This window comes from Trichomonas vaginalis, chromosome III (assembly GCF_026262505.1).
Source record: "Trichomonas vaginalis G3 chromosome III, whole genome shotgun sequence".
NCBI lineage: Eukaryota > Parabasalia > Trichomonadida > Trichomonadidae > Trichomonas > Trichomonas vaginalis.
The window spans coordinates 16167324-16188148 of record NC_067205.1 but is presented as its reverse complement, the minus strand read 5'-3'; the positions used below and the strand labels follow the sequence as shown (position 1 = coordinate 16188148).

At 33.0% G+C, this 20825-nt stretch overlaps 8 protein-coding genes and 1 pseudogene across 9 annotated transcripts, besides 4 other annotated features; 3 read left to right on the top strand and 6 right to left on the bottom strand.

Annotated features, from left to right (window-relative positions):
- Positions 1-567: 567 nt before the first annotated feature.
- Positions 568-1871: a mobile genetic element.
- On the bottom strand, positions 648-1775 carry TVAGG3_0711760 (Mariner transposase; the record flags this gene model as incomplete). The annotated part of the gene is made up of 1 exon (XM_051243806.1): positions 648-1775. The coding sequence occupies one exon, from the start codon at positions 1773-1775 to the stop codon at positions 648-650; it is 1128 nt and encodes a 375-aa protein (XP_051090393.1).
- Positions 1872-1982: 111 nt separating the features above from the next.
- Positions 1983-2342: a mobile genetic element.
- Positions 2343-2509: 167 nt separating this feature from the next.
- Positions 2510-3809: a mobile genetic element.
- TVAGG3_0711730 lies at positions 2606-3729 on the top strand (annotated as a pseudogene). The gene has a single exon. A coding segment is annotated over exon 1 (1124 nt).
- Positions 3810-3844: 35 nt separating the features above from the next.
- On the bottom strand, positions 3845-4861 carry TVAGG3_0711710 (uncharacterized protein; the record flags this gene model as incomplete). Its single annotated transcript, XM_001580851.1, has 1 exon — positions 3845-4861. One exon carries the CDS (start codon positions 4859-4861, stop codon positions 3845-3847), a length of 1017 nt encoding a protein of 338 aa, XP_001580901.1.
- Positions 4862-5455: 594 nt separating this feature from the next.
- Positions 5456-5534: a mobile genetic element.
- Positions 5531-8968, bottom strand: TVAGG3_0711690 (protein ubiquitination; the record flags this gene model as incomplete). Its single annotated transcript, XM_001580852.1, has 1 exon — positions 5531-8968. One exon carries the CDS (start codon positions 8966-8968, stop codon positions 5531-5533), a length of 3438 nt encoding a protein of 1145 aa, XP_001580902.1.
- Positions 8969-9479: 511 nt separating this feature from the next.
- TVAGG3_0711680 (uncharacterized protein) lies at positions 9480-9776 on the bottom strand (the record flags this gene model as incomplete). The annotated part of the gene is made up of 1 exon (XM_051243805.1): positions 9480-9776. One exon carries the CDS (start codon positions 9774-9776, stop codon positions 9480-9482), a length of 297 nt encoding a protein of 98 aa, XP_051090392.1.
- Positions 9777-9779: 3 nt separating this feature from the next.
- TVAGG3_0711670 (bifunctional inhibitor/lipid-transfer protein/seed storage 2s albumin superfamily protein family) lies at positions 9780-12179 on the bottom strand (the record flags this gene model as incomplete). Its single annotated transcript, XM_001580854.1, has 1 exon — positions 9780-12179. The coding sequence occupies one exon, from the start codon at positions 12177-12179 to the stop codon at positions 9780-9782; it is 2400 nt and encodes a 799-aa protein (XP_001580904.1).
- A 3083-nt stretch (positions 12180-15262) lies between these two features.
- TVAGG3_0711660 (serine palmitoyltransferase family) lies at positions 15263-16730 on the bottom strand (the record flags this gene model as incomplete). Its single annotated transcript, XM_001580855.2, has 1 exon — positions 15310-16725. The coding sequence occupies one exon, from the start codon at positions 16723-16725 to the stop codon at positions 15310-15312; it is 1416 nt and encodes a 471-aa protein (XP_001580905.2).
- A 2206-nt stretch (positions 16731-18936) lies between these two features.
- Positions 18937-19728, top strand: TVAGG3_0711650 (ATP binding; the record flags this gene model as incomplete). Its single annotated transcript, XM_001580856.2, has 1 exon — positions 18937-19728. One exon carries the CDS (start codon positions 18937-18939, stop codon positions 19726-19728), a length of 792 nt encoding a protein of 263 aa, XP_001580906.1.
- Positions 19729-20148: 420 nt separating this feature from the next.
- TVAGG3_0711640 (uncharacterized protein) lies at positions 20149-20586 on the top strand (the record flags this gene model as incomplete). The annotated part of the gene is made up of 1 exon (XM_001580857.2): positions 20149-20586. One exon carries the CDS (start codon positions 20149-20151, stop codon positions 20584-20586), a length of 438 nt encoding a protein of 145 aa, XP_001580907.1.
- Between the last annotated feature and the right edge of the window lie 239 nt (positions 20587-20825).

Genomic DNA, 20825 nt, shown 5'->3' with positions numbered 1-20825 from the left:
AACATGAATAAATGAATTAACAATTAATTCAATTAAACCTCTAAATTCATTTAATTTTTGAATTCGTAAATTAAACATTATAACAGGTTCATTTTCATGCCTTGTTTCGTAAGGGAAACCATCATTAGGGGTGTCAAATACCGGATGAAATATCCAACGCCTGAAGCAAGAACTACTGAAAATTTCATTGCAGCCGACGAATTCAACAGTGCCATCTTTTGTATAAAGGAAACATCGCCGAAAATTTACTCTAGGTTATGCCACCGTTTAATGCGTGTGAAATTTGACCTTCTCTTCGTGATAAACGTGTCGCTGACTATCTATCAGAGTAGGTTTTGGAAGGTTTTGAAAAAGTTACTTAGAATCCAAAAAGACGAATCTTTAGATAGTCACGTTTTTATACTCCTGCAGCACATTAAGTTTGACATGCCAGCAAATTTCCGAGAAAAAAACCCAGTACTATTTAATTATATAGATTATTTTGCTGGTAATTGAAGATTTTTAGATCAGTAAAAAATTTCTTTGAAAGATACAACTGTTTAAAATATATTTTCTAAAATCATAATATAGGGTGTCCAAAGGTGTGTTTAGCACAAACCTGAATACTGCGAATAGAAATAAACAAGTTACATATATATAAAGTTTATTTAAATATAATCACCATTGGATTCAATCACGCGTTCGCAGCGATCGATCCAGGCTTGAAAGACACGCTTTAAATCATCATGAGAAAATTGCTCAAATTGCTCTCTTACAAAATTTTCAAGATCATCTGGACTCGCGAATTCGCGTCCTTCAGCTCTCTTTTTTAGCGTGCCGAATAAATAAAAGTCAGAGGGTGCAATATCAGGTGAATAAATTGGGTTTGGAACAACTTTGACATTGTTTTCCACCAAGTAATTCATTACCTTATGACTTTTGTGAACTCTTGAATTATCAAAATGAATTGCAAACTTTTGTTTTTGTTGTTTGGATTTCTCAAACTCATCAGAATTGATAATTTGAGTAAGAACATTGTCAATTAGATACTGAGCATTCATCGTATTAGGTTTTTGAAGAATATCAATTGCGATGATGCCATTCACGCCCCAAAAAACCGACAACATCATCATTGGTGTGTCAATTTTTTTCTTCGGGAATGTTTGCGGATTTTCATCCTTCGGGATCCACATGATTTTGGCTTCTGTTGCATATTGAAACCAAGACTCGTCCCCTGTTACTAAAAAGCGAAACTTCTTGGATTGATACGCACCCAATATAGAGAGGAGCTCTTTCGAAGATTGGACTCTAGATTTTTTTTGAACTGAATTAAGGTTGTGCGGAACCCAACGTGTATACGCTAGTTTGTAGTTCAAATAATTGTGCAGATAATAACTGACTGCTGTACGTGGTATTTTTGTCATCTCCTCTATCCTTCTGAGTGATGCTCTTGGGTCTTCATCTAGCGCTTGAAGAATTGCTTTGATTTTTCTTTGATCCGGCGATTTTTTGTCAATTTTTATGATGGGCGCCTTTTTGTTCATGAAGTGATACATCCTAACATGATACGTTACAGTGGAATAGCTAGGAGCATCCATACCGAAGCATTTTACCAATGTCTCGTAGATTTTTTTACAGTCTTTGCATTTTTTTGCAAGAGCGAGGATGTTTTCTTTATGATTCATTAAAAAAATGAAAAAAATCCCGCCAAAATTTCCCGCGAAACCGCCTCTTGTCTCAAAATTCATTTTATATCCCGGCATGGCGCCAAAATACAACATACTCATCATATACATATATTCATATTTTTTATTATATATTTATAATCAGCATATATCTCCTTTAATAGTCTCATATAGAGCGCTGTGCTAAACGCACCTTTGGACACCCTATATAAAGGTAGTCTCGGATATAATATATTTTTCTTATTTCGGAAGTACTTTGCTTTAAACTACTCAATTCCTTTTCTTTATTTTTCAAATAGTTCTAAGATCTTTAGCAAATCTAATAATGCAAGGTTTTTCTGAAATATCTAATTTGATGAGAGGCCGCAGAAAAACTCTGCCATAGTATAATGTAGTTGTTGGGATCAGTCAACAAAGAGCGAGAAAACTTATCTGTAATTCGTTTGTGCTGAAGTTATCTGAGCATCTCTCAATTGAGGAGGGAAATACAGAAATCTTCATTATAAGTTAATGCAGATGTGATTATATTGCTCTTTGCCAGCCATAGAACGAATAAAAAGTTTATCGAGTAAGTAAGCTCGATGAGAAAACTTATTATTGGGTATGAGAATATAGTTTTCCATTTTTATAATACTCTAAGCTTTGTTACCTCATATATTGTATATTTCCTTATTAAAATTTATCTTCCTAAACGAATTGCGACTTTCATATCTTGAATTATAATTTTTTGGAAGTGAAAAAATGTAGAAAGAATAGCTTTAGCATATGATTTTTTACTTGTGAGATTTTCTTGTTTAGAAAAATGCTGTATGTATGATTATTAAAGAAATTCAAAATTACTTTTATAGGGTGTCCAAAGGTGCGTTTAGCACAGCGCTCTATATGAGACTATTAAAGGAGATATATGCTGATTATAAATATATAATAAAAAATATGAATATATGTATATGATGAGTATGTTGTATTTTGGCGCCATGCCGGGATATAAAATGAATTTTGAGACAAGAGGCGGTTTCGCGGGAAATTTTGGCGGGATTTTTTTCATTTTTTTAATGAATCATAAAGAAAACATCCTCGCTCTTGCAAAAAAATGCAAAGACTGTAAAAAAATCTACGAGACATTGGTAAAATGCTTCGGTATGGATGCTCCTAGCTATTCCACTGTAACGTATCATGTTAGGATGTATCACTTCATGAACAAAAAGGCGCCCATCATAAAAATTGACAAAAAATCGCCGGATCAAAGAAAAATCAAAGCAATTCTTCAAGCGCTAGATGAAGACCCAAGAGCATCACTCAGAAGGATAGAGGAGATGACAAAAATACCACGTACAACAGTCAGTTATTATCTGCACAATTATTTGAACTACAAACTAGCGTATACACGTTGGGTTCCGCACAACCTTAATTCAGTTCAAAAAAAATCTAGAGTCCAATCTTCGAAAGAGCTCCTCTCTATATTGGGTGCGTATCAATCCAAGAAGTTTCGCTTTTTAGTAACAGGGGACGAGTCTTGGTTTCAATATGCAACAGAAGCCAAAATCATGTGGATCCGAAGGATGAAAATCCGCAAACATTCCCGAAGAAAAAAATTGACACACCAATGATGATGTTGTCGGTTTTTTGGGGCGTGAATGGCATCATCGCAATTGATATTCTTCAAAAACCTAATACGATGAATGCTCAGTACTAATTGACAATGTTCTTACTCAATTATCAATTCTGATGAGTTTGAGAAATCCAAACAACAAAAACAAAGTTTGCAATTCATTTTGATAATTCAAGAGTTCACAAAAGTCATAAGGTAATGAATTACTTGGTGGAAAACAATGTCAAAGTTGTTCCAAACCCAATTTATTCACCTGATATTGCACCCTCTGACTTTTATTTATTCGGCACGCTAAAAAAGAGAGCTGAAGGACGCGAATTCGCGAGTCCAGATGATCTTGAAAATTTTGTAAGAGAGCAATTTGAGCAATTTTCTCATGATGATTTAAAGCGTGTCTTTCAAGCCTGGATCGATCGCTGCGAACGCGTGATTGAATCCAATGGTGATTATATTTAAATAAACTTTATATATATGTAACTTGTTTATTTCTATTCGCAGTATTCAGGTTTGTGCTAAACACACCTTTGGACACCCTATATTAAAACATGAAAAGATATCTAACAAAGTCAGATTATATGCTGTTAGTCATTGCTAAAGTTGCGCCTGAAGAAACAACACGTCTGATTGGACGTTTTGGCTTTGGTTTGACTTCTTGAGGCGGACATGGAGGGTAAGGAGATCTTGTTGGAACAGGGAACTCTTCGTAGATGTACTGCTTCGATGCAGCGCATCCGGCCATTCTTAAGTGCATATTTGGAGAAACAGAGGATTCTGTTGTTGCAGAAAGACCGGATTTGGATACACCTAAGCTAGAACCTACTGTGAACTTGTAGAAACAGTTTGTAAAAGTGCAACTTCCGGCAGAATCAAAAATTAATGTACCAGAATCGTAACATTTTATGTCAATTAATCGTACATTTGCCCATACAATTGACTTGGAATTACATTTTATCAGTTTTCCTGTCTTCCAAATGATTGAATTACAAATGTTTGTATTAGAAACAGATCCTTCACTTCCAAAATAGAGGCTATTTTCAGATCCATACAAGCCGTGAATATCGCTCATATAATTAATGGTAAAAGGTACAGTTATGTACAAATCAACACCAGCAAGTTCTGTATTGTATAAATTACCATCTACGGCAAGATCAATAAATGAGATATTACCATTGGAGCTCGTAAATGACTGTCCAGATGTGCATGAAATATCATGAAGACGAGTTGGAGTTTGTATCGTTGAAACATTGAAATTGAAAGTACCAGATGAGGCCGGATTGCAGTTTAGAACTGGATTTTCTGAGACCCTAGAGTTATCTTTCTTAAAGTAGCACTCTCCAACATAGATAGAAATTGCATTTGAGATATCGACTTCTGTATTCTTATCGACAACTCGATAAAATTCTGAATGTGTTATTGAGATCTTTACATTCGCTGAACTCTGGAAGAAACCTGCTAAATTAAAGAAATACGAATCTACAACGTTTATACATTGAGAGCTTGAATCAGTTATTTTGGCTGAGCGTGGGCCACCATAGATAGTGCAAGTTTCACTAGATGTTAAAGCGCTCAGCGAGAAAAGGAGAATCATGTAAAATTTGAGAAAGGGGATTTTGAATTGAATAATTTTGTTTTAATTTACTTATACATACATAGCATGATATTTATCCATATTTCAATAATTTGTATGTCACTTTTCGAACTTTGCGGTAGAACAAAAAATCTTTCATAATTTTTGAATAAAGTTTTTACATTATATTATATAATTTCAATGTGACATTTCAATATTTCCAAAGAAAAGTGACGACTTTGTATGAAGATCAATATCGATACTTAATCGATTTATCTTGATATTTTGTGTAGAATATTATCAGGATATTATATTTGGATCAGAAAAATTGAAAATCTCTATAGTTTTTTTAATTGCTCAAAACTAATGGAAGTGTATATTCCCTCTATGGTGTCACCCTCTATATTTATCGTTGAAATTTTCGGTATTGAATTAGTAAATCTATTGAACTCGTATAGATATTTCAAGAATAATCGATATTGATTATGTATTGTACAGGACATGATGTTGTAGTGGTACAGAAATAATACATTTCTTTAGGGTGTAATCTATTGGATTGAATGGGTGTTAGTTTACTGAAATTAATTTTTGAGATTTGAACTCATGATTTAAATTAAAGGTACATTCACTAAATTATAACAGCAAAATGAGATAATATAATATAAATATCTTTATTATATAAATAAATATTTATTTCCATTTTGAACCGCACATAGGACATGTTTTTTCAGCGCATCTAGCGAACCATTGTTTCAAGCAATGTGCATGAAACTCGTTATGGCATGAAGAGCATTGCATGCTTGGTGCAACACCTCTATCGAAATAAGACAAACAAATAATACATGGTGAATTCTCCAAAACCTGATGAATTACGAAAGAATACCAAGCTCTAATTGCTCCACTAATTGTTTCCAATTTCCTTAGTTCACTAAGTACTTCGTGGTAACATTTATCAGACAAAGTATCATTTCCGAAATCAACTTTAACAGTCACATTTCCGAAAGGATACGAATCAGGCAAAATAATTTCCAAAGAAATAGGAACAGCGTTCTTTTCATCCTGATACAAAGCTTTGATAGAATTATTGCTTTGATTGAATCTATAACTTATTTTTTCCATTCTTGTTTGTACTAATTTCGTTTGCAACTTCTTAAACAATCTAGGAGTTATAACTTTTGCTGCGTAATTAAGAATCTCTTTCTTTATTGTTATTTCTTGTGTATTCAGCCATGAATTACTTGTATTAGGGAATGTTGTAACTAATAACTCAAATTCACTTGATTTATACTCAATTTTTGACAAAATTTTCATCAAATCATGTGACAAACTCAAAGAAAGTTGAGATTTCTTTTCATCAGGCATCAAAACAATCAAATTACTAACAAATATCCATGAAATAGTCAATGACAAATCAAGTTTTCCGTTAATCTTTGATTCAACTAAATCCCAAGCGTTGAAATAAACAAAAAGAGGAGAAATCAATGTCATTAAATGATTTGCATTTTTGTGTGTGAAACAACTAGAAGAATTCAAAATCATTTTCTGGAATTCTTCTTTTCCAATGAGTTTAAATACTTCGAAAGCACCTGAAATTTCCTCTTGAATAATCAAAGGAAAAGGAGCAAATTTAACAGATAATTCAATCATCTGTTTTGCAATCAAATTCAAGTTATTCAATGATTTGCATGCGTCTTTAACAAGGTTCAATATTTTGCAGACTAAAAAATAAGTAAAATGATTTGCTTTCCTCAATGATCTTTCTAAATAAGGAATTAAAGGTTCAAATGTTGACAAAACAGGTAAATTTTGTTTCAAATAAACAACACATCTTCTTAATGAATGGTAATCAGGGTTTTCTATTTTCAAGTCAGATGTTTGGACTCTTATTTGATGCCATTCTATTTGGTGATCAATTATATCAGGATCTTCGGAAACAATTTTTCTTGGAGGACATCTCATCGACGCTATAATTGAAATTGCATCAGAATTCGCGTCGCATTTGATAGATGTTGCTGCTGATATGCAGCTCAATGCGTATAGCAATTCCATTTCATGAGCAACGTCGTACATCAAAGGATTATTCATTATAAAGTTCTGCAAAGTTGAAGGAACAGACATCCAATTTACTGTCCTCAAATAAATGAAACAATCAATCCATGGCATCTTTTTAAGAATAATCGAGTCTAATAATAAACAAACATCATGCAAATCAAACTTATCAAACCCACAAAAACTCCATAACTCACAATAAAATTCTGGATATTTTGTCACTTTTTGACCAAAACTTTTTGGTTTCACTTCACCTTTTTCAATTAAATCGAATGCTCTTTCAGCCAAATCTATTGGATCATGTGTTGCCAAGTGGTCATTGATGTATTTAACACATTGTTCTAGCAATGGATGATCAGGTGTTATCGATTCTATTTGATCAGATAAAATAAATTGTTCAATCATTTCATCTGATGTTTGAATGTGGTTAAAAACGGATTTGTCGACTGCTTTTCCACTTTCTAGGGCTTCTGTTGCCATCTCTTGGATGTATTCTTTAACTTCTTCATCGTTTTCGAAGATATTTAGGATTTTTTGGGATAATGAAAAATCTTCTTCCAAAATTTCGAAAATTTTTTCCTTAATTTCGGGAATTCTTAATATTTCAAGAGGCTTCTGCCAATTCTTAATGATCTTTATTAAGTTTGGAGTACTTTTTGCATATGATTTCACGTCATCTTGATTTGCAAACTTAACAAAGAATTTTAAGAAGCTCTCGTCATTGAAATCAGGTTTTGTGTCTCCTGCTTGCGATGAACTGTCGTTTGTTTCTGATTTTTCGACGGTTTTGTGGATAATATCACTTTCATTTTCTTCTTCTTCCTGATTTCGAAGTAAAAGTATGTCTGCTTCATCATCTGAGTCTTCATCATCATCGAAATTGGTCTGATTGCGTCTGCGCCACTTCTCTCCCCAACTTTCTTTCTTCTTTTTAGGAACAATTGAAACATTTGTCACTTTTTGGGGGTTTTTCTTATTTTTCTTTTTCTTTTGTCTTTTCACGATGAAATCGTCCATTGATTCATCTTCGTTATCATTTGCCTGACTCATTATCCTCAAAATTTCATTCTCTGTGATGATCGGAATATCGTTGATCGTCTTGTAAACTTCTCTAATTGAATTTTCTCCGAAATTGTTGATGAAGGTCAAAAGTGAGCGTGTTGTTATGGTTTTGCGCCTTCGGAGCCACTCAATGGATCTCTCCTTACCAATATACTTAAGGAAATATGGAATTCGCTGGTCATTTGACTCAAAAAGAGGCTCATTTATCCTGTCATCTTCCGAAATTACGGAAAATTTGGCTAACGAACACGTGGTTAAGAAGGAATTGTTGGTGGATGAGATGGCTGTAATGAATGCTTCAACAAGAAGGTCTTTCATCTCTGGAATATTCGTTCTCGTGAAAATGTCAAAATAACTCTCGGATAATACAAAAATTTTGAGCTGTAAGGCGGGGGTTACGAACTTTGAGAGGAAATCGTTCTCTTTTACCTGTAAAATTAAGTCCATCATTCCGATTTTTTCTGGAAATTCGTAATTGAGTAGGCTGGATAAAATAGCTTCTTGTAGTTTTGTGTGATCGACTTTGTTTTGGTTCAATAACTCTGAAATAAGTTTGATTAATTCGATTTGACAATCAACATTTGTTTCTGTCTTGTAAATATCAATTACATTGATAGTAGGTGTATCAAAGTTTAATAATAATGATGTTGTTAAGAACTGGTAAATGCTTGAACGTAAAAATGGAGTGATTGATTTATTAAATTGTCCATGGCCGACCTTGGTGTATTCTGATAGATTTGTTGCTTCGAATATTTCACGAATTTGTGGATTTTCTGGGAAATAATCTGTTAGATAGCAACATAATTTCAAATTTGAGCCGAAAATCCTTGGCCAAATTTCATTTGATATCTCTCCTTTGATCTGTAATCTTCCGAAATATAGCTGTATCTTATCTAATATATCAGTTAATAGCCTCTCGATGATATCTTGTCTCTTTCTCGAACTAGAAAAGTATTGATTGAACAATTTTTGAGCCTCTGAAGATACATTCTGTCTTTCATCGCAAATATAAAACATATTTAATGTGAATATTCTTGAAGCGAAAGATACGATTTGTTTTGATAAAGCTTTGCATAATTCCGACATCATTTGTACAGAATTTAATCTAATTATTGGTGATTCTGATTCAAACAGTGTTTCGTAAAGATTAATGAAGACATCTGCCGATTTCGAAATATTCTTTGATTCTTTTATATAAGAAATTGTATCATCTATTGCTTGTTCTTGACTTTCGGATTTCTTTTTTCGGAATCTATTGATCAAGGCTCGTAAGTCTTGGTCAGTGACGCCGTCAAGAAGATTGTTCGACAAAATTTTGATTCATCAACAAAAGCAGAAATAAACCAATAAAAAATTGAGGATTAAATAAGGATTAGAAATGCCTTCACCAAATGGCGAATTGTTCATGAATAACAAAATCAAGAATGATTTTTTTTTCAAATCAGAAGTGTGAGTTATTGTTGTAAATGTGTTTGTAAAAAAACTAAGTAATTATCCGAAAATACTAAAAAATTGTTTATAAATTAATTTATACAGTTTCAGGATCGACATGAACATCAAAAGCCACGTCATCATCATCAGCTTCAAGTTCGCTGATACTATCTTCTGAATCAAACATTCCGTTTGTGTATAGAGGGTTGGCCATTGTGTTTCCTTCAACTACTGCAGAACTGATTACTGTTTCCTCTGAGAATTCGTCTCCTGGAGGAGTTTCATCTTCTTTAACATCGTTTCCTTTGTTCCTCTTTAGAAGAACTATAATAACTACTATGATTACAATTAATGCTATAAGGCCGACAACTGCTCCAATTATACCATATAGCATGGCTTAGCTCTTCTGGGCATTCCTGTCATTGATTCCATCAGGATTTTCATTCTTTGCTAAGATTGGTGTTTCCATTGGGGAATTGATTGGTGTTTCGTGAGGTGTTGGAGGAATTACAGATTTGGCTGGAGTGAGATGTGGAGTGTTGAATGCGGTCTCAAAGGCTGTCTCGTGTTCAGTAAGGTATGGAGTCTCAAATGCTGTCTCACCTTGTGTCATAGACATAGTCATGTATGCTGTCTCGAATGGTGTTGATGATTGTGTCGATGATGCTGTCTCGAATGGTGTCGAGTGTGGTGTGTCGAATGCTGTCAAATATGGTGATTCGAATGCTGTTTCGAAAGGAGTCTCGACTGATGTACTGAAAGGAGTTCCGAATGCGGTCTCGAATGGTGTCGATGAGGCGGTCTCGAATGGTGTGACAAACGCTGTCTCGAATGGAGTGCCGTGTGCTGATGCGAGAGGAGTGAGATGTGGTGTCTCGAATGCTGTATCGAATGGTGTAGAGAACTCTGTGATGAATGGTGTTTCGAATGCTGTATCGAATGGAGTCATGAATTCTGTGATGAACGGAGTCTCGAATGCGGTCTCGAAAGCTGTAGAGAAAGGTGTTTCGAATGCTGTTTCAAATGCTGTAGAGAATGGAGATTCGTATGGTGTTTCGAAAGCTGAACTTGCAGGAGTCTCGGCATATGTTTCGTATGCAGTCTCGAATGGTGTGCATGCGAATGTAGGATCCTTTGAAATATCTGGAGTGAGGAATGGTGTTTCATATGCTGTCTCAAACGCGGTTCCTTCGATTGTTTGATACATAGTTTCGAATGGTGTCTCTTGTTCTGTCATAGCTTCCGTGAGATATGGTGTCTCATATGGTGTTTCGAATGCAGTCGAATCTTCTGTTTGATATGGTGTTTCTTGTTCTGTCATAACTTCAGTGAGATATGGTGTTTCATATGGAGTCTCTTGCTTTGTCATTGCTTCTGTGAGATATGGTGTCTCGTAAGGTGTCAACATCTCTGTGAGATATGGTGTTTCATATGGAGTTGAAACTTCAGTAATGAATGGAGTCTCGAAAACTGTTTCAAATGGTGTCAACATCTCTGTGAGATATGGAGACTCATATGGTGTTTCAAATGCCGTTTCGAATGGAGTACTGAATGCTGTTTCAAATGGTGTAACATGGGCTGTGCTGTGTGGAGTATCAAATGCTGTTTCGAACGGAGTACCATGTGCTGAACTGAATGGTGTATCGTGTGGTGTCGAATGAGCTGTGCTGTGTGGTGTCGAGTGTGCTGTTGAATGAGTGGTGCTGAAAGGTGTTTCGAAAACTGTGTTGAAAGGAGTAACATGTGCTGAACTGAATGGTGTATCATGTGGTGTTGAATGAGCTGTACTGTGTGGTGTATCAACAGGAGTGAGTTCTGCTGTCTTGAATGGTGTTTCGTATGCTGTTTCGAATGCTGTCTTGAAAGGTGTTTGATATGCTGTTGATTCTTTATATGGATTTATAGGTATACAATCATATGTGTGATAGAATAAGAAAGGATCATATCTTGCAGGACTAAGCTTAATTGGTTCATCAACTACATTTCCTTGAATAGGTCTTGTCTTGTCTTCAGTATAAAAAACGTTTTCTATTATAGAATTTCCGCGTGAATTAAGAATATTAGATTCATATGTGTTGCCAGAAAAAATAATGTTATCAAATCTAACTTCAACATTATCATGAACATAAAGCACACCGTACCAATGGGCTGTATTTTTAATAAAATTTGAGTGACTAACAATAATTGGGTTTGGTACATTATAAAAGCTTATAAGTGGTGTCTGTGACGAACAGCCTTCCATATTCCACCATCGCATTAATAATTCATTATGATCTCTAAATTGAAGAATGCCGACATTATCAAGTCCTGGGTCAGTCGAACCTGGATATGTTAAAGAGGAAGCATTGATATTAGTCAATGATACACTCTTTGGTGTAATCATTGTCATTTGTTTTTTGGTATCACTACTAGAGTGAATTGAAGTATATTCAATGTTGATAGGAGTATAGAGAAAGAAATGCCAGATGTTGCTTTCAGATGTAGCTCTGCAATTAGATATGCAAACAAATCTCCAATTTATATAATGTGAGTTTGGTGATCCTCTATCAATGTTGACAGTACCACCAGATTTTCCTGTGCAACTATTAAACAAGCATTCGGTCAGTCTGAAAGTTATATCCGCTGTTTTAGTCCATAAGAAAATTGGAGCACGATCATTGGTAGTTATCTCCTTGAATTGGCAACGTTTAAAATAAAAACTTTCAGTTAATGCACTTCCATAGTAAACCCTACTTGTATAAGTGCGATCTTCGAATCTTTGCTCTTGTGTGGTGAGATATAATAGTAAAATGAACATATTTTTTAAAAAAAAATTGAAATTTTTTACTTCAATATTTCGTTAAACGAAAATTGAGTGTGTGATTAAAAGTTGCCATCAATAAGAATGACATTTATGAATAGGAATTAAATTGAATTTCCTCAATTTTTGATAGCGGAAGAAAATTGAGGGGAAAAAATATATAATTTCATACACATCTATAATGAAATAACTTTTTGCTCAGAATTGAGAAAATGATTCAAAAAAACAGAAATGCAATGATTTTTAATGCATTCTGTTTTACATATAGTAACTGTTGGAAATTTCATGTTTATTATACACATTTAATCATATGCCAAAAAAGTGACAAAACTCTCAAATAATTGAATCTGGCAAAAATTCAATCAATGGATTTGCAGAATGTGAAAATTTTTAAAAAGCATTTGTTATTCATTTCTCGTTCATATGCTATAAGAGTTCTTGTATTTTGCTCATTTTGCAAGAAATGTCAACCCTATGCCATTTTTTAAATTGAGATCTTTTAATTGAAATGACGGGCAAGAGGACCATACAAAACAAAAAATGATAGCACACAACCAGAACAGGAGAATTTCTATCATGATTTCCTATTGTTCTATATAAGTTTCCTTTATGACCTTGAAGATTCGATGCCGCATTTTTTACAAGAATTGGATGGAACTCTAAGATTGACATTTCTTTATTGATTTGGAGTTTGTAAATCATAATCTTCATTTAATCGCTTAGATCTTTTACGATTAAAAATTTAAACAAAAAATTAAATTAAATTTCTTTTTATCTAATGTAATAACACAAGTTGTATCATATATATTATTTTTGCATGACTTATGAAAGTTTACTTTTTATGTTTTAATTCCAAATATTCTTAATTAGGTATATAAGAAAATTTATTTTGGTAAATAAAATAACCTTTTATTATTATACAGATTGATTGATATGTCTTTGAGATATTCCTTTTATGAAATGCTAAAAAATGATATGAAGAATGAAAAAAGAAAAAAAAATCAAATTAAAAAAAGTATTAAAACATAACATTACTTTTTCATGGCGTTCTCGCGATTTTGAAAAAACATTGGAGTTTGAAAACTCTTCAATAATGCGTGGAACTGATGTATTAACAAAATTCATGATTTCTACCGATTGAATGACGCTTCATAATGATAATTTTTCACTAATTGTCACACAGAATCGAAAACTTATCAAGATGATATTTTGGTAAAGAATAATCTGTAGAATTAATCTGCTAACTTACAATTTACGCATGATATAATGAATTTATACATTTAATGCAGCATTAAATTTCTTAAAAACATCATTCCTGAAGCTAATTTATCAAAGCTAACGCTATGCTATATACAAAATAAATAAGTTTCTAGGAATAGTAACGTTATTTGCTTTATCTGCCTGATAATATTTCTAAAGTTGCCAAATATCAGTGTAAAGTGAACCTTTAAATTTAGTTAAGGAAGTCAATTTGGAAAATTGTTTTCACTTTAGGAGAATATAATTTTCCATTTGGAAAATTTAAAAAGTGAGACGCGCAGGATTCGAACTTTTTTAAAAAGTTGATTTAAATGAATTTTAGTGTGGAATATAAGGATAATATCATATTTAAAATAAGAATATACTAGTTTAGGTGGTATTAATTTTTTCGATAAATTTGAGAGTATGTACGTTTAGGGCATGAAAAGTGTCAATTCGCTCAGCGAAAGCTGAGCTAGCTTCGTTCTCGAAAAAATAAGGAAGGAGTGAAGGAGAATGATACAGAAGTTGACACATTCATATCATTTCAACAAATTTTGATCAAATTGAAATTCAATAAAATTCAATTCAATTCATATCCTTCAGTCAGTACATTGATATCCTTCTGCATCACAATGATAACTCGGGCATCAATAGTTCTACAACTAACTCAGAAAAAACAAGATTATTACTTCCTGCTTACAGCTTTTAAAAAGTTTCGATGATAAAAATCACTCTACTCTCGTTTATCGACATATGGTGATAGTAGGTAAACATATTCTTATCGATATTAATAAAAATATTTGTACGAAAATCTTATCCAATTAGAGAGTTATTCATAAAGTATATGATAATTATAATTACTTTATCTTTGTTTTATCTTTGAATAAACAATTTAATTTAAATTGCATAATATTTTTTGGTTGAAAGACAGGAAACTTAGTTGAGTTTGTATTATTTTTATCGTTTAATTCATCGTATCAGTGAGTGATCCAGATATTTAAGATATTTAGAAAAAAAATTATTAATTTGATTAACAAATTTTAATCAAAATAGCAAAAATCTATTTGATAGCTGTAAACAAACAATAATTTTTATTTCAAGCAAAATCACTTATTTTCATCTAAACGTATAAAATTGTCAATTTTATGAAAATAAATTGAAAATCTCATGAAATGTAAAGGAGAGTAATATTTTTCAATTTTCTTTTTTTCTTTGTCTCAAATATTTTCTGTTGGGAATTTTCTTGTTATCAAAAAATAATTTTAATATTTGTTTATTTCATTACATACAATAAAATTTTAAAAACTCTATTTCTTCTCAAGAAAATTTTTTCCTTCATATGAAGAAACATTTTGTTCTCCATTTGATACTGAGTCTAAATCTCGATTTTTGAATTTTCTTCTTTCCAAATTTCTTTTTTCCAAATTAGAAGTTTAATTCAAATTTTCAATAGTTTATATATTTTCTCAAACCGTCTCAGATTTTCTCACTTTTTAGGAATTTTCTCTCAAAATATACAAAAATAGTAATATCAATACATGTGTCTAATATACTTTAAAACCATCGTGACAAAATTCAAAAACGAAGAGTTCTTCTCTCCAAATTTTTTTCAAAATCAAAAAAATGAGATAAAAAAGTACGTTTGGAAAATTCATTTTTAGCATTTTAGGAATTTTCTCACTTTTCTTCCAAATTGACATCCTTAATTTAGTTTAAAAATGATTATTCAAATCTCATCAATAACGTTTATACCAATATTTAAATTTTCTTTATTTAAGATATTAATAATAAGAACAACTTGTTGAAATTCCAACGTAGTATGTATGTATATATATATTTGAGTTAAGTAAGATGATAGTTTATTCTATTTAAATTAAAATTTTGTTCAAGCTAAGATCTTCTCAGCAGCACGCTTAATTGCAGCAGCAGCGCTCTTGATTTCCTCTTCTGAGTGAATTGGAGAAACGTATAATTTGATTGTTGGTCTTTCCTTGTTTGAATCACGGTTGAGTACAAATTTGGACTTAACAACAAATGTTGGTGCTGTTTCATCATTGAGAGCTGCATCGCATACCTTTTGTAAGGCAATGTTAGCTTCTTTAAGAGAAAGTTCTTTTCCGAGCTTGAGATGGACAATTGGTGATATTGGATCTGAAATAACCTCAAGGCCCTTGATGTCGGAAAGTTCCTGGTACATTAGAGCTGTATTGTTACGAAGTTTAGCAATGCGTTCAGCGCCATCTTTTTCAACAATCTCTACAGCACGGCGAGCGCAGATGACAACGTATGGTGGAGGCGAAGCTGAAAAGATGTAAGCATGAGATGATAATCTTTGATGAGCGCAAAGTTCTTTTGTAGAAATGGTGAAGCCACCAAGAGAAGCAAGAGCTGTTCCATAAGAACCGATTGAAATCTCAATTTCAGAACGGTCGATATCAAAATGCTCGCAAGCACCACGTCCTGTCTTTCCGAGTGCGCCGAAAGAGTTTGTTTCATCGAGAATAATGCGGAGGCAGAATTCATGGCGAAGCTTGATGATGGAAAGAAGATCAACGATTGTGCCATCGTTTGTAGAAATGCCTTCAGCGACAACCCAACGATTGCACTTTTCCCAACGTTCGAAGGAGTTCTTTGTCTTTATGATCTTATCACGGAGATCTCCCATATCATTGTGCTTGAAAACAACGACTTTGCCACGGGTTAAATCCGCACCAACTTTAATGGCAAACCAGCAGTATTCATCAATGAAAACAACATCAGTGTTATGAGCAAAGGCCTGAATAACAGATGTGGTTGTGGCGAATGGGAAGCAGTAGTTTACTGAGTCTTCAACACCTGTCCAGCGGGCAATAGCTTCTTCTACATCAAGGTGTGCATCCATTGTACCGTAAAACTGGCGTGGACCGCATGAGCCAACAGCATAATGGTCAATAGCGTTCTGTGCGGCTTCAAGAAGCTGTTTATCATTGTTCAATCCAAAAAAGTTTGGAACGGCAAAGTTAAGTGCTTCTTTTCCTTCAACTGTAATCTTATCGGTAGGAGCGCTGGAAACAACCTTTGTTTCTAGCACTGAAGTATCATAGTCATCTGGAAGTTCTGGAACTATTGGCTTAGGAGTCCAAGCAGTAATAATTGCATCTTCTTCTGCTGGTGTAAGTTGTTCATCATTTTTGATAACTTCACGTGGTTTCTTTGTAAGTAATATGAAGAATGCAACAATAAGAGCAACCTCAAAAATCAAGTGTTTTGGTGTAGATGCCCAAATACTTGCTAAAAAGCCCTCAACGAAAGCGACTACCAATTTGGGATTTGATTTTTTTTACGATCGGGATTAATTCAAATATAATCATATTCGAGAATGAAAAATAATAATAAATAGCTATGTTCAATCAATTTCTTAAAAATCAAATGGCCAGATATTGAATCAAAAAAATTTTTGAAAGGCATTTTGAAAGTTATCGGCCTTTTCAAAAATTTGGATAATTAAATTCATTTATTGCATACAAAATGTTAATATAATAGAAATAATCCGATTTATATTATCCAATTCACCTTCAAAAAGTTTGAAAAGCGGTTATTATTGGATCCAAATTATAAAAGTTAATCCAAATTGATGGTATAATTTTTTTTGAGATGAGTTCAATTTGGAGCTATCGGCCTCATATGGTTCTCCTAGTCAATTTTAGATACTTCCGTATAGTCAATGTTTTATCAAATAGAGTTTGAGTTCATAAATCTTACGATTTGATAAAATACTTTCATTTACGAGAACAAAATAAGGTATTTATGACTCTTTGATTATTGCTGAACATCATTTAAATTAATGAAGGTGAGATCCTTCAGGCAAATGTTATTTTCCGTTTAAAATATTGTTGGGGCATTTTCTTAGGAGAGGGTAAATTTGAATACCATTCAAAAGTAAAAATTCACAATTTGTTCGATTTGGACATATAATCTATTATTATATATAATGTAATTATGAAAAAAATAAAATGACCCGCATATATTAATTACCCTCTATTTCCAGGTATTACCGTTTAAGGTTATTTTTTGTATAGAAAAAATGCAATTTTAGGATGATTGAAGTATTATTATAAAAAAATAACAATAAAATATTAATTTATACAAGAGTATTATATATCCCTTACATTTTTGAGGCAAATGGAGAATCCTAATTTTTTAACGTTGTTAGTTTTGACGCTCATTTCATACAAAATAAAAAAATAAAATAATAAACATAACTAAGTTTTAATTTTTCGTAAGAAGTTTATTTCTAATTTCTTTTACTCGTTTATGAGGTCTTTGATTATGACTCCATTGATTCCATTCAGGATTTAAACAATGTTTAATTAATCGCGGAATATCTGACATCATCTATATATAGCTTCTTTTATAAAAGATAAAAAAATAAATTATTTTAAAATTAATGTTAATTTTTTAATGATTTATAAATAAATATATTTTAATGCATCGTCTATATATAGATGTAACAAAAAAAGTCACACAACCCTTCAGATCCTACTACTTTGTACTAATCTGAATAATAAATACTATCAAGATTATTGAAGGTTTCATCAAATGCGAATGGATTTATCAGATCTGGTTGATCAAAATCATCAATCAACTTTGCTTGGTTATTCTTATTTCGATTTGTAATAACTTTATATCTATTTTTAATTTGAATATCATTCCTTCCTTCAAAAAATTTAGAAATTTCGCGCCATTTTGGATACGTTTTTGTTACTAATTCCATTAATAAATCATCTTCTTGTTTAGACCAGGGATTATGATTAACTGTTGGTGATAAATACCTAAACCACCTATCACGACACTGCCTTTTATTCCTTCCGGGCATTTTTGAGGCAATTTTTTTCCAATTATTTTCACCATATTGTCTAACTAGCTCTTTTAGCTTATTGTCATCTCTTTCACTGAATCTGTTGTAAACACTTGTCATTCACTCTACAAATGTAAAATGAGCAAAAATTTTAGCAGTTCGTGATTCAATAGGGGTCGACCAATTTGACACTTTCAAAAAATTGTTAAGTCATCACAAAAATTGAATATACATATTTTCAAGAAAAATTTCCATTATATCATTATTTTTATTCAAAATATATTTATGGAAAGATTACACTTAGTTATGCGAATTCTACTCTCAAACTTATGTAAACTTCCCAAAATTGTCAAAAAAAATTAGAATTTGAGATAGACTTTTCCCTAATATTTCAGTTCTCCTTTGAATTCTTGTATTGGACAGAATGCATAATCGCTAAGTTTTTTAACTCTATTATCTTGTTCCTATTCATTTCTCCAAAGTTTTACTAAAATAATCTTCTCATTGCTGGAACAATCAATTTGAGAACATTCTTTCTATAAAGTCTAGTTTTAATATACATGCAAATATTAAATATTCAGATTTTATCAACCATCTCATGATTTTTATTTATTTTACCTCTTTTTATGATATCTGACAAAAAAAAGCCAACTACAAACATCCAAGCCCACTACCATGCTTGGCATTAAATTTGGTAACTCTACTATAGTTGTACACCACATTGCAGATACTCGCAGAGAAAGGAATGCTATTGAACCTCTTAGTTTTCAGGGAAAAGAAATTCTCCCTTCCTACGTAATGATTCAAGAAGGAGGCTCAGTAGCATGTGGAGCTGACGCTAAAAATCAGATGTATAAATATCCAGAAAGAGTAATTTTCGGAGTTAAACATTTGATCGGTCATAAATATCAAGATCATTCAGTTCAGGAACTTTTGGAGAATGTTGATTTCGAAATTCAACCCGATGAAGATGATAATCCATTAATCGTAGTTGACGGCAAGAAATACATGCCAGAAGAAATTCTTTGTTTCTTGTTAGAACATGTAAAGGATACATACAAGAGCGCTACATGGCGAGAAGCTACAGACTGCGTCATTACAATTCCTGCTTACTTCAACGATGCACAAAGAAAAGCTACCAAAGCAGCTGCAAGAATGGCCAACTTAAATGTCCGCAAGTTCCTCAGCGAACCAACAGCTGCCGCCATTGCCTACTACAACATCGAACCAAAGGATAAAATCCATTTGTTAGTTTTCGACTTTGGTGCTAGTACACTCGATGTTTCCATCGTTTACATTGATGGCCAGGTATTCAATGTCAAGGCTGTCGCTGGTAACTCAAACTTAGGTGGCGCAGATATAGATAAAATCATCGCTGATTATTGCAGTCTGACTTTAATCCAAAGGATCCGAACAACAAGAAAAAGATGGCAATTCTTCTTAAATCAGCAGAAGAAGCAAAGATAGCACTTAGCTCAATGGATAACTCACAGATTACTGTTCCAAACTTTTACAATGGCCAAGATCTTAGTGCCAAGCTTAGAGTTAATAAGCTCAGCGACTTGATTGAGCCAATTCTTGACCAAATTCCAACTCCGATTCATTCTGCCCTCAAAGCAGCTGGTCTCAAACCAGCCAACATCGATGGTGTATTGCTTGTCGGTGGGTCCAGCATGATCCCAGCTGTTAAGGATAAACTTGAAGAAATCTTCCCAGAAAAGATCAAGTACGCCTTAAATCCATTGAAGGCTGTATCTGCTGGTGCAGCCACAATTTGCCAGAAGTTCATGAATGATCAAATCAAAGACTTCGAAGATGTCAAAGAATATGTTCGCCAAAGAACTGTTTCACCACCAATGTTCAAACCAGAAACAATCGCTGTCGTTGATGTCCAGCCAATTAGCATTGGTATCAAGACAGCAAACGACGGATTCCACAAATGCATCATCTCCAACAAGCCAATCCCACAGAAAGCATAAATTGACTTCAAGATCAAAGAGAGATCTATTCTCACCTTTAGCTTCTACCAAGGCGAAAGCACCAAGTGCTCAGAAAACATTTTGCTCAAAGATGTCACTTTCAGGAACATTCCAAAGAATTCTACACAAATTCTTCTTACTATCGAAATTAACAAAGAAAGTATCATCACTGTCAAAGTTACTGATCCTGAAACAAAATATGCCCAGGCAATCGACTTCCACTACGATCCCAGGCTCAATGATGAAAGGGTTCAGAAGATTATTAGAAGCCATAAGGTTGAATCTGTTGATGTATCCACAGATTGTCAGATGTTTTTCAACGAACGCGATTTTTATCCACAAATAGTTGATTCATCAGATACAATTGTTGTCATTGATGATAACCAACCAAAAGGCAGATCCCAGAAATACCCCAAACATCTCAAATTATAATATATATAACTACTCTGTTATATAATGATTTTTTTATCCATTCCTTGATGTATAAACAAAATGTTATTAGTTTCTATCTCATTTGGTATTGTTTTTTCTTTGAAAATCGGTAAAACGAATTCCTGAATTTATTAATTATTATCAAAACTATGT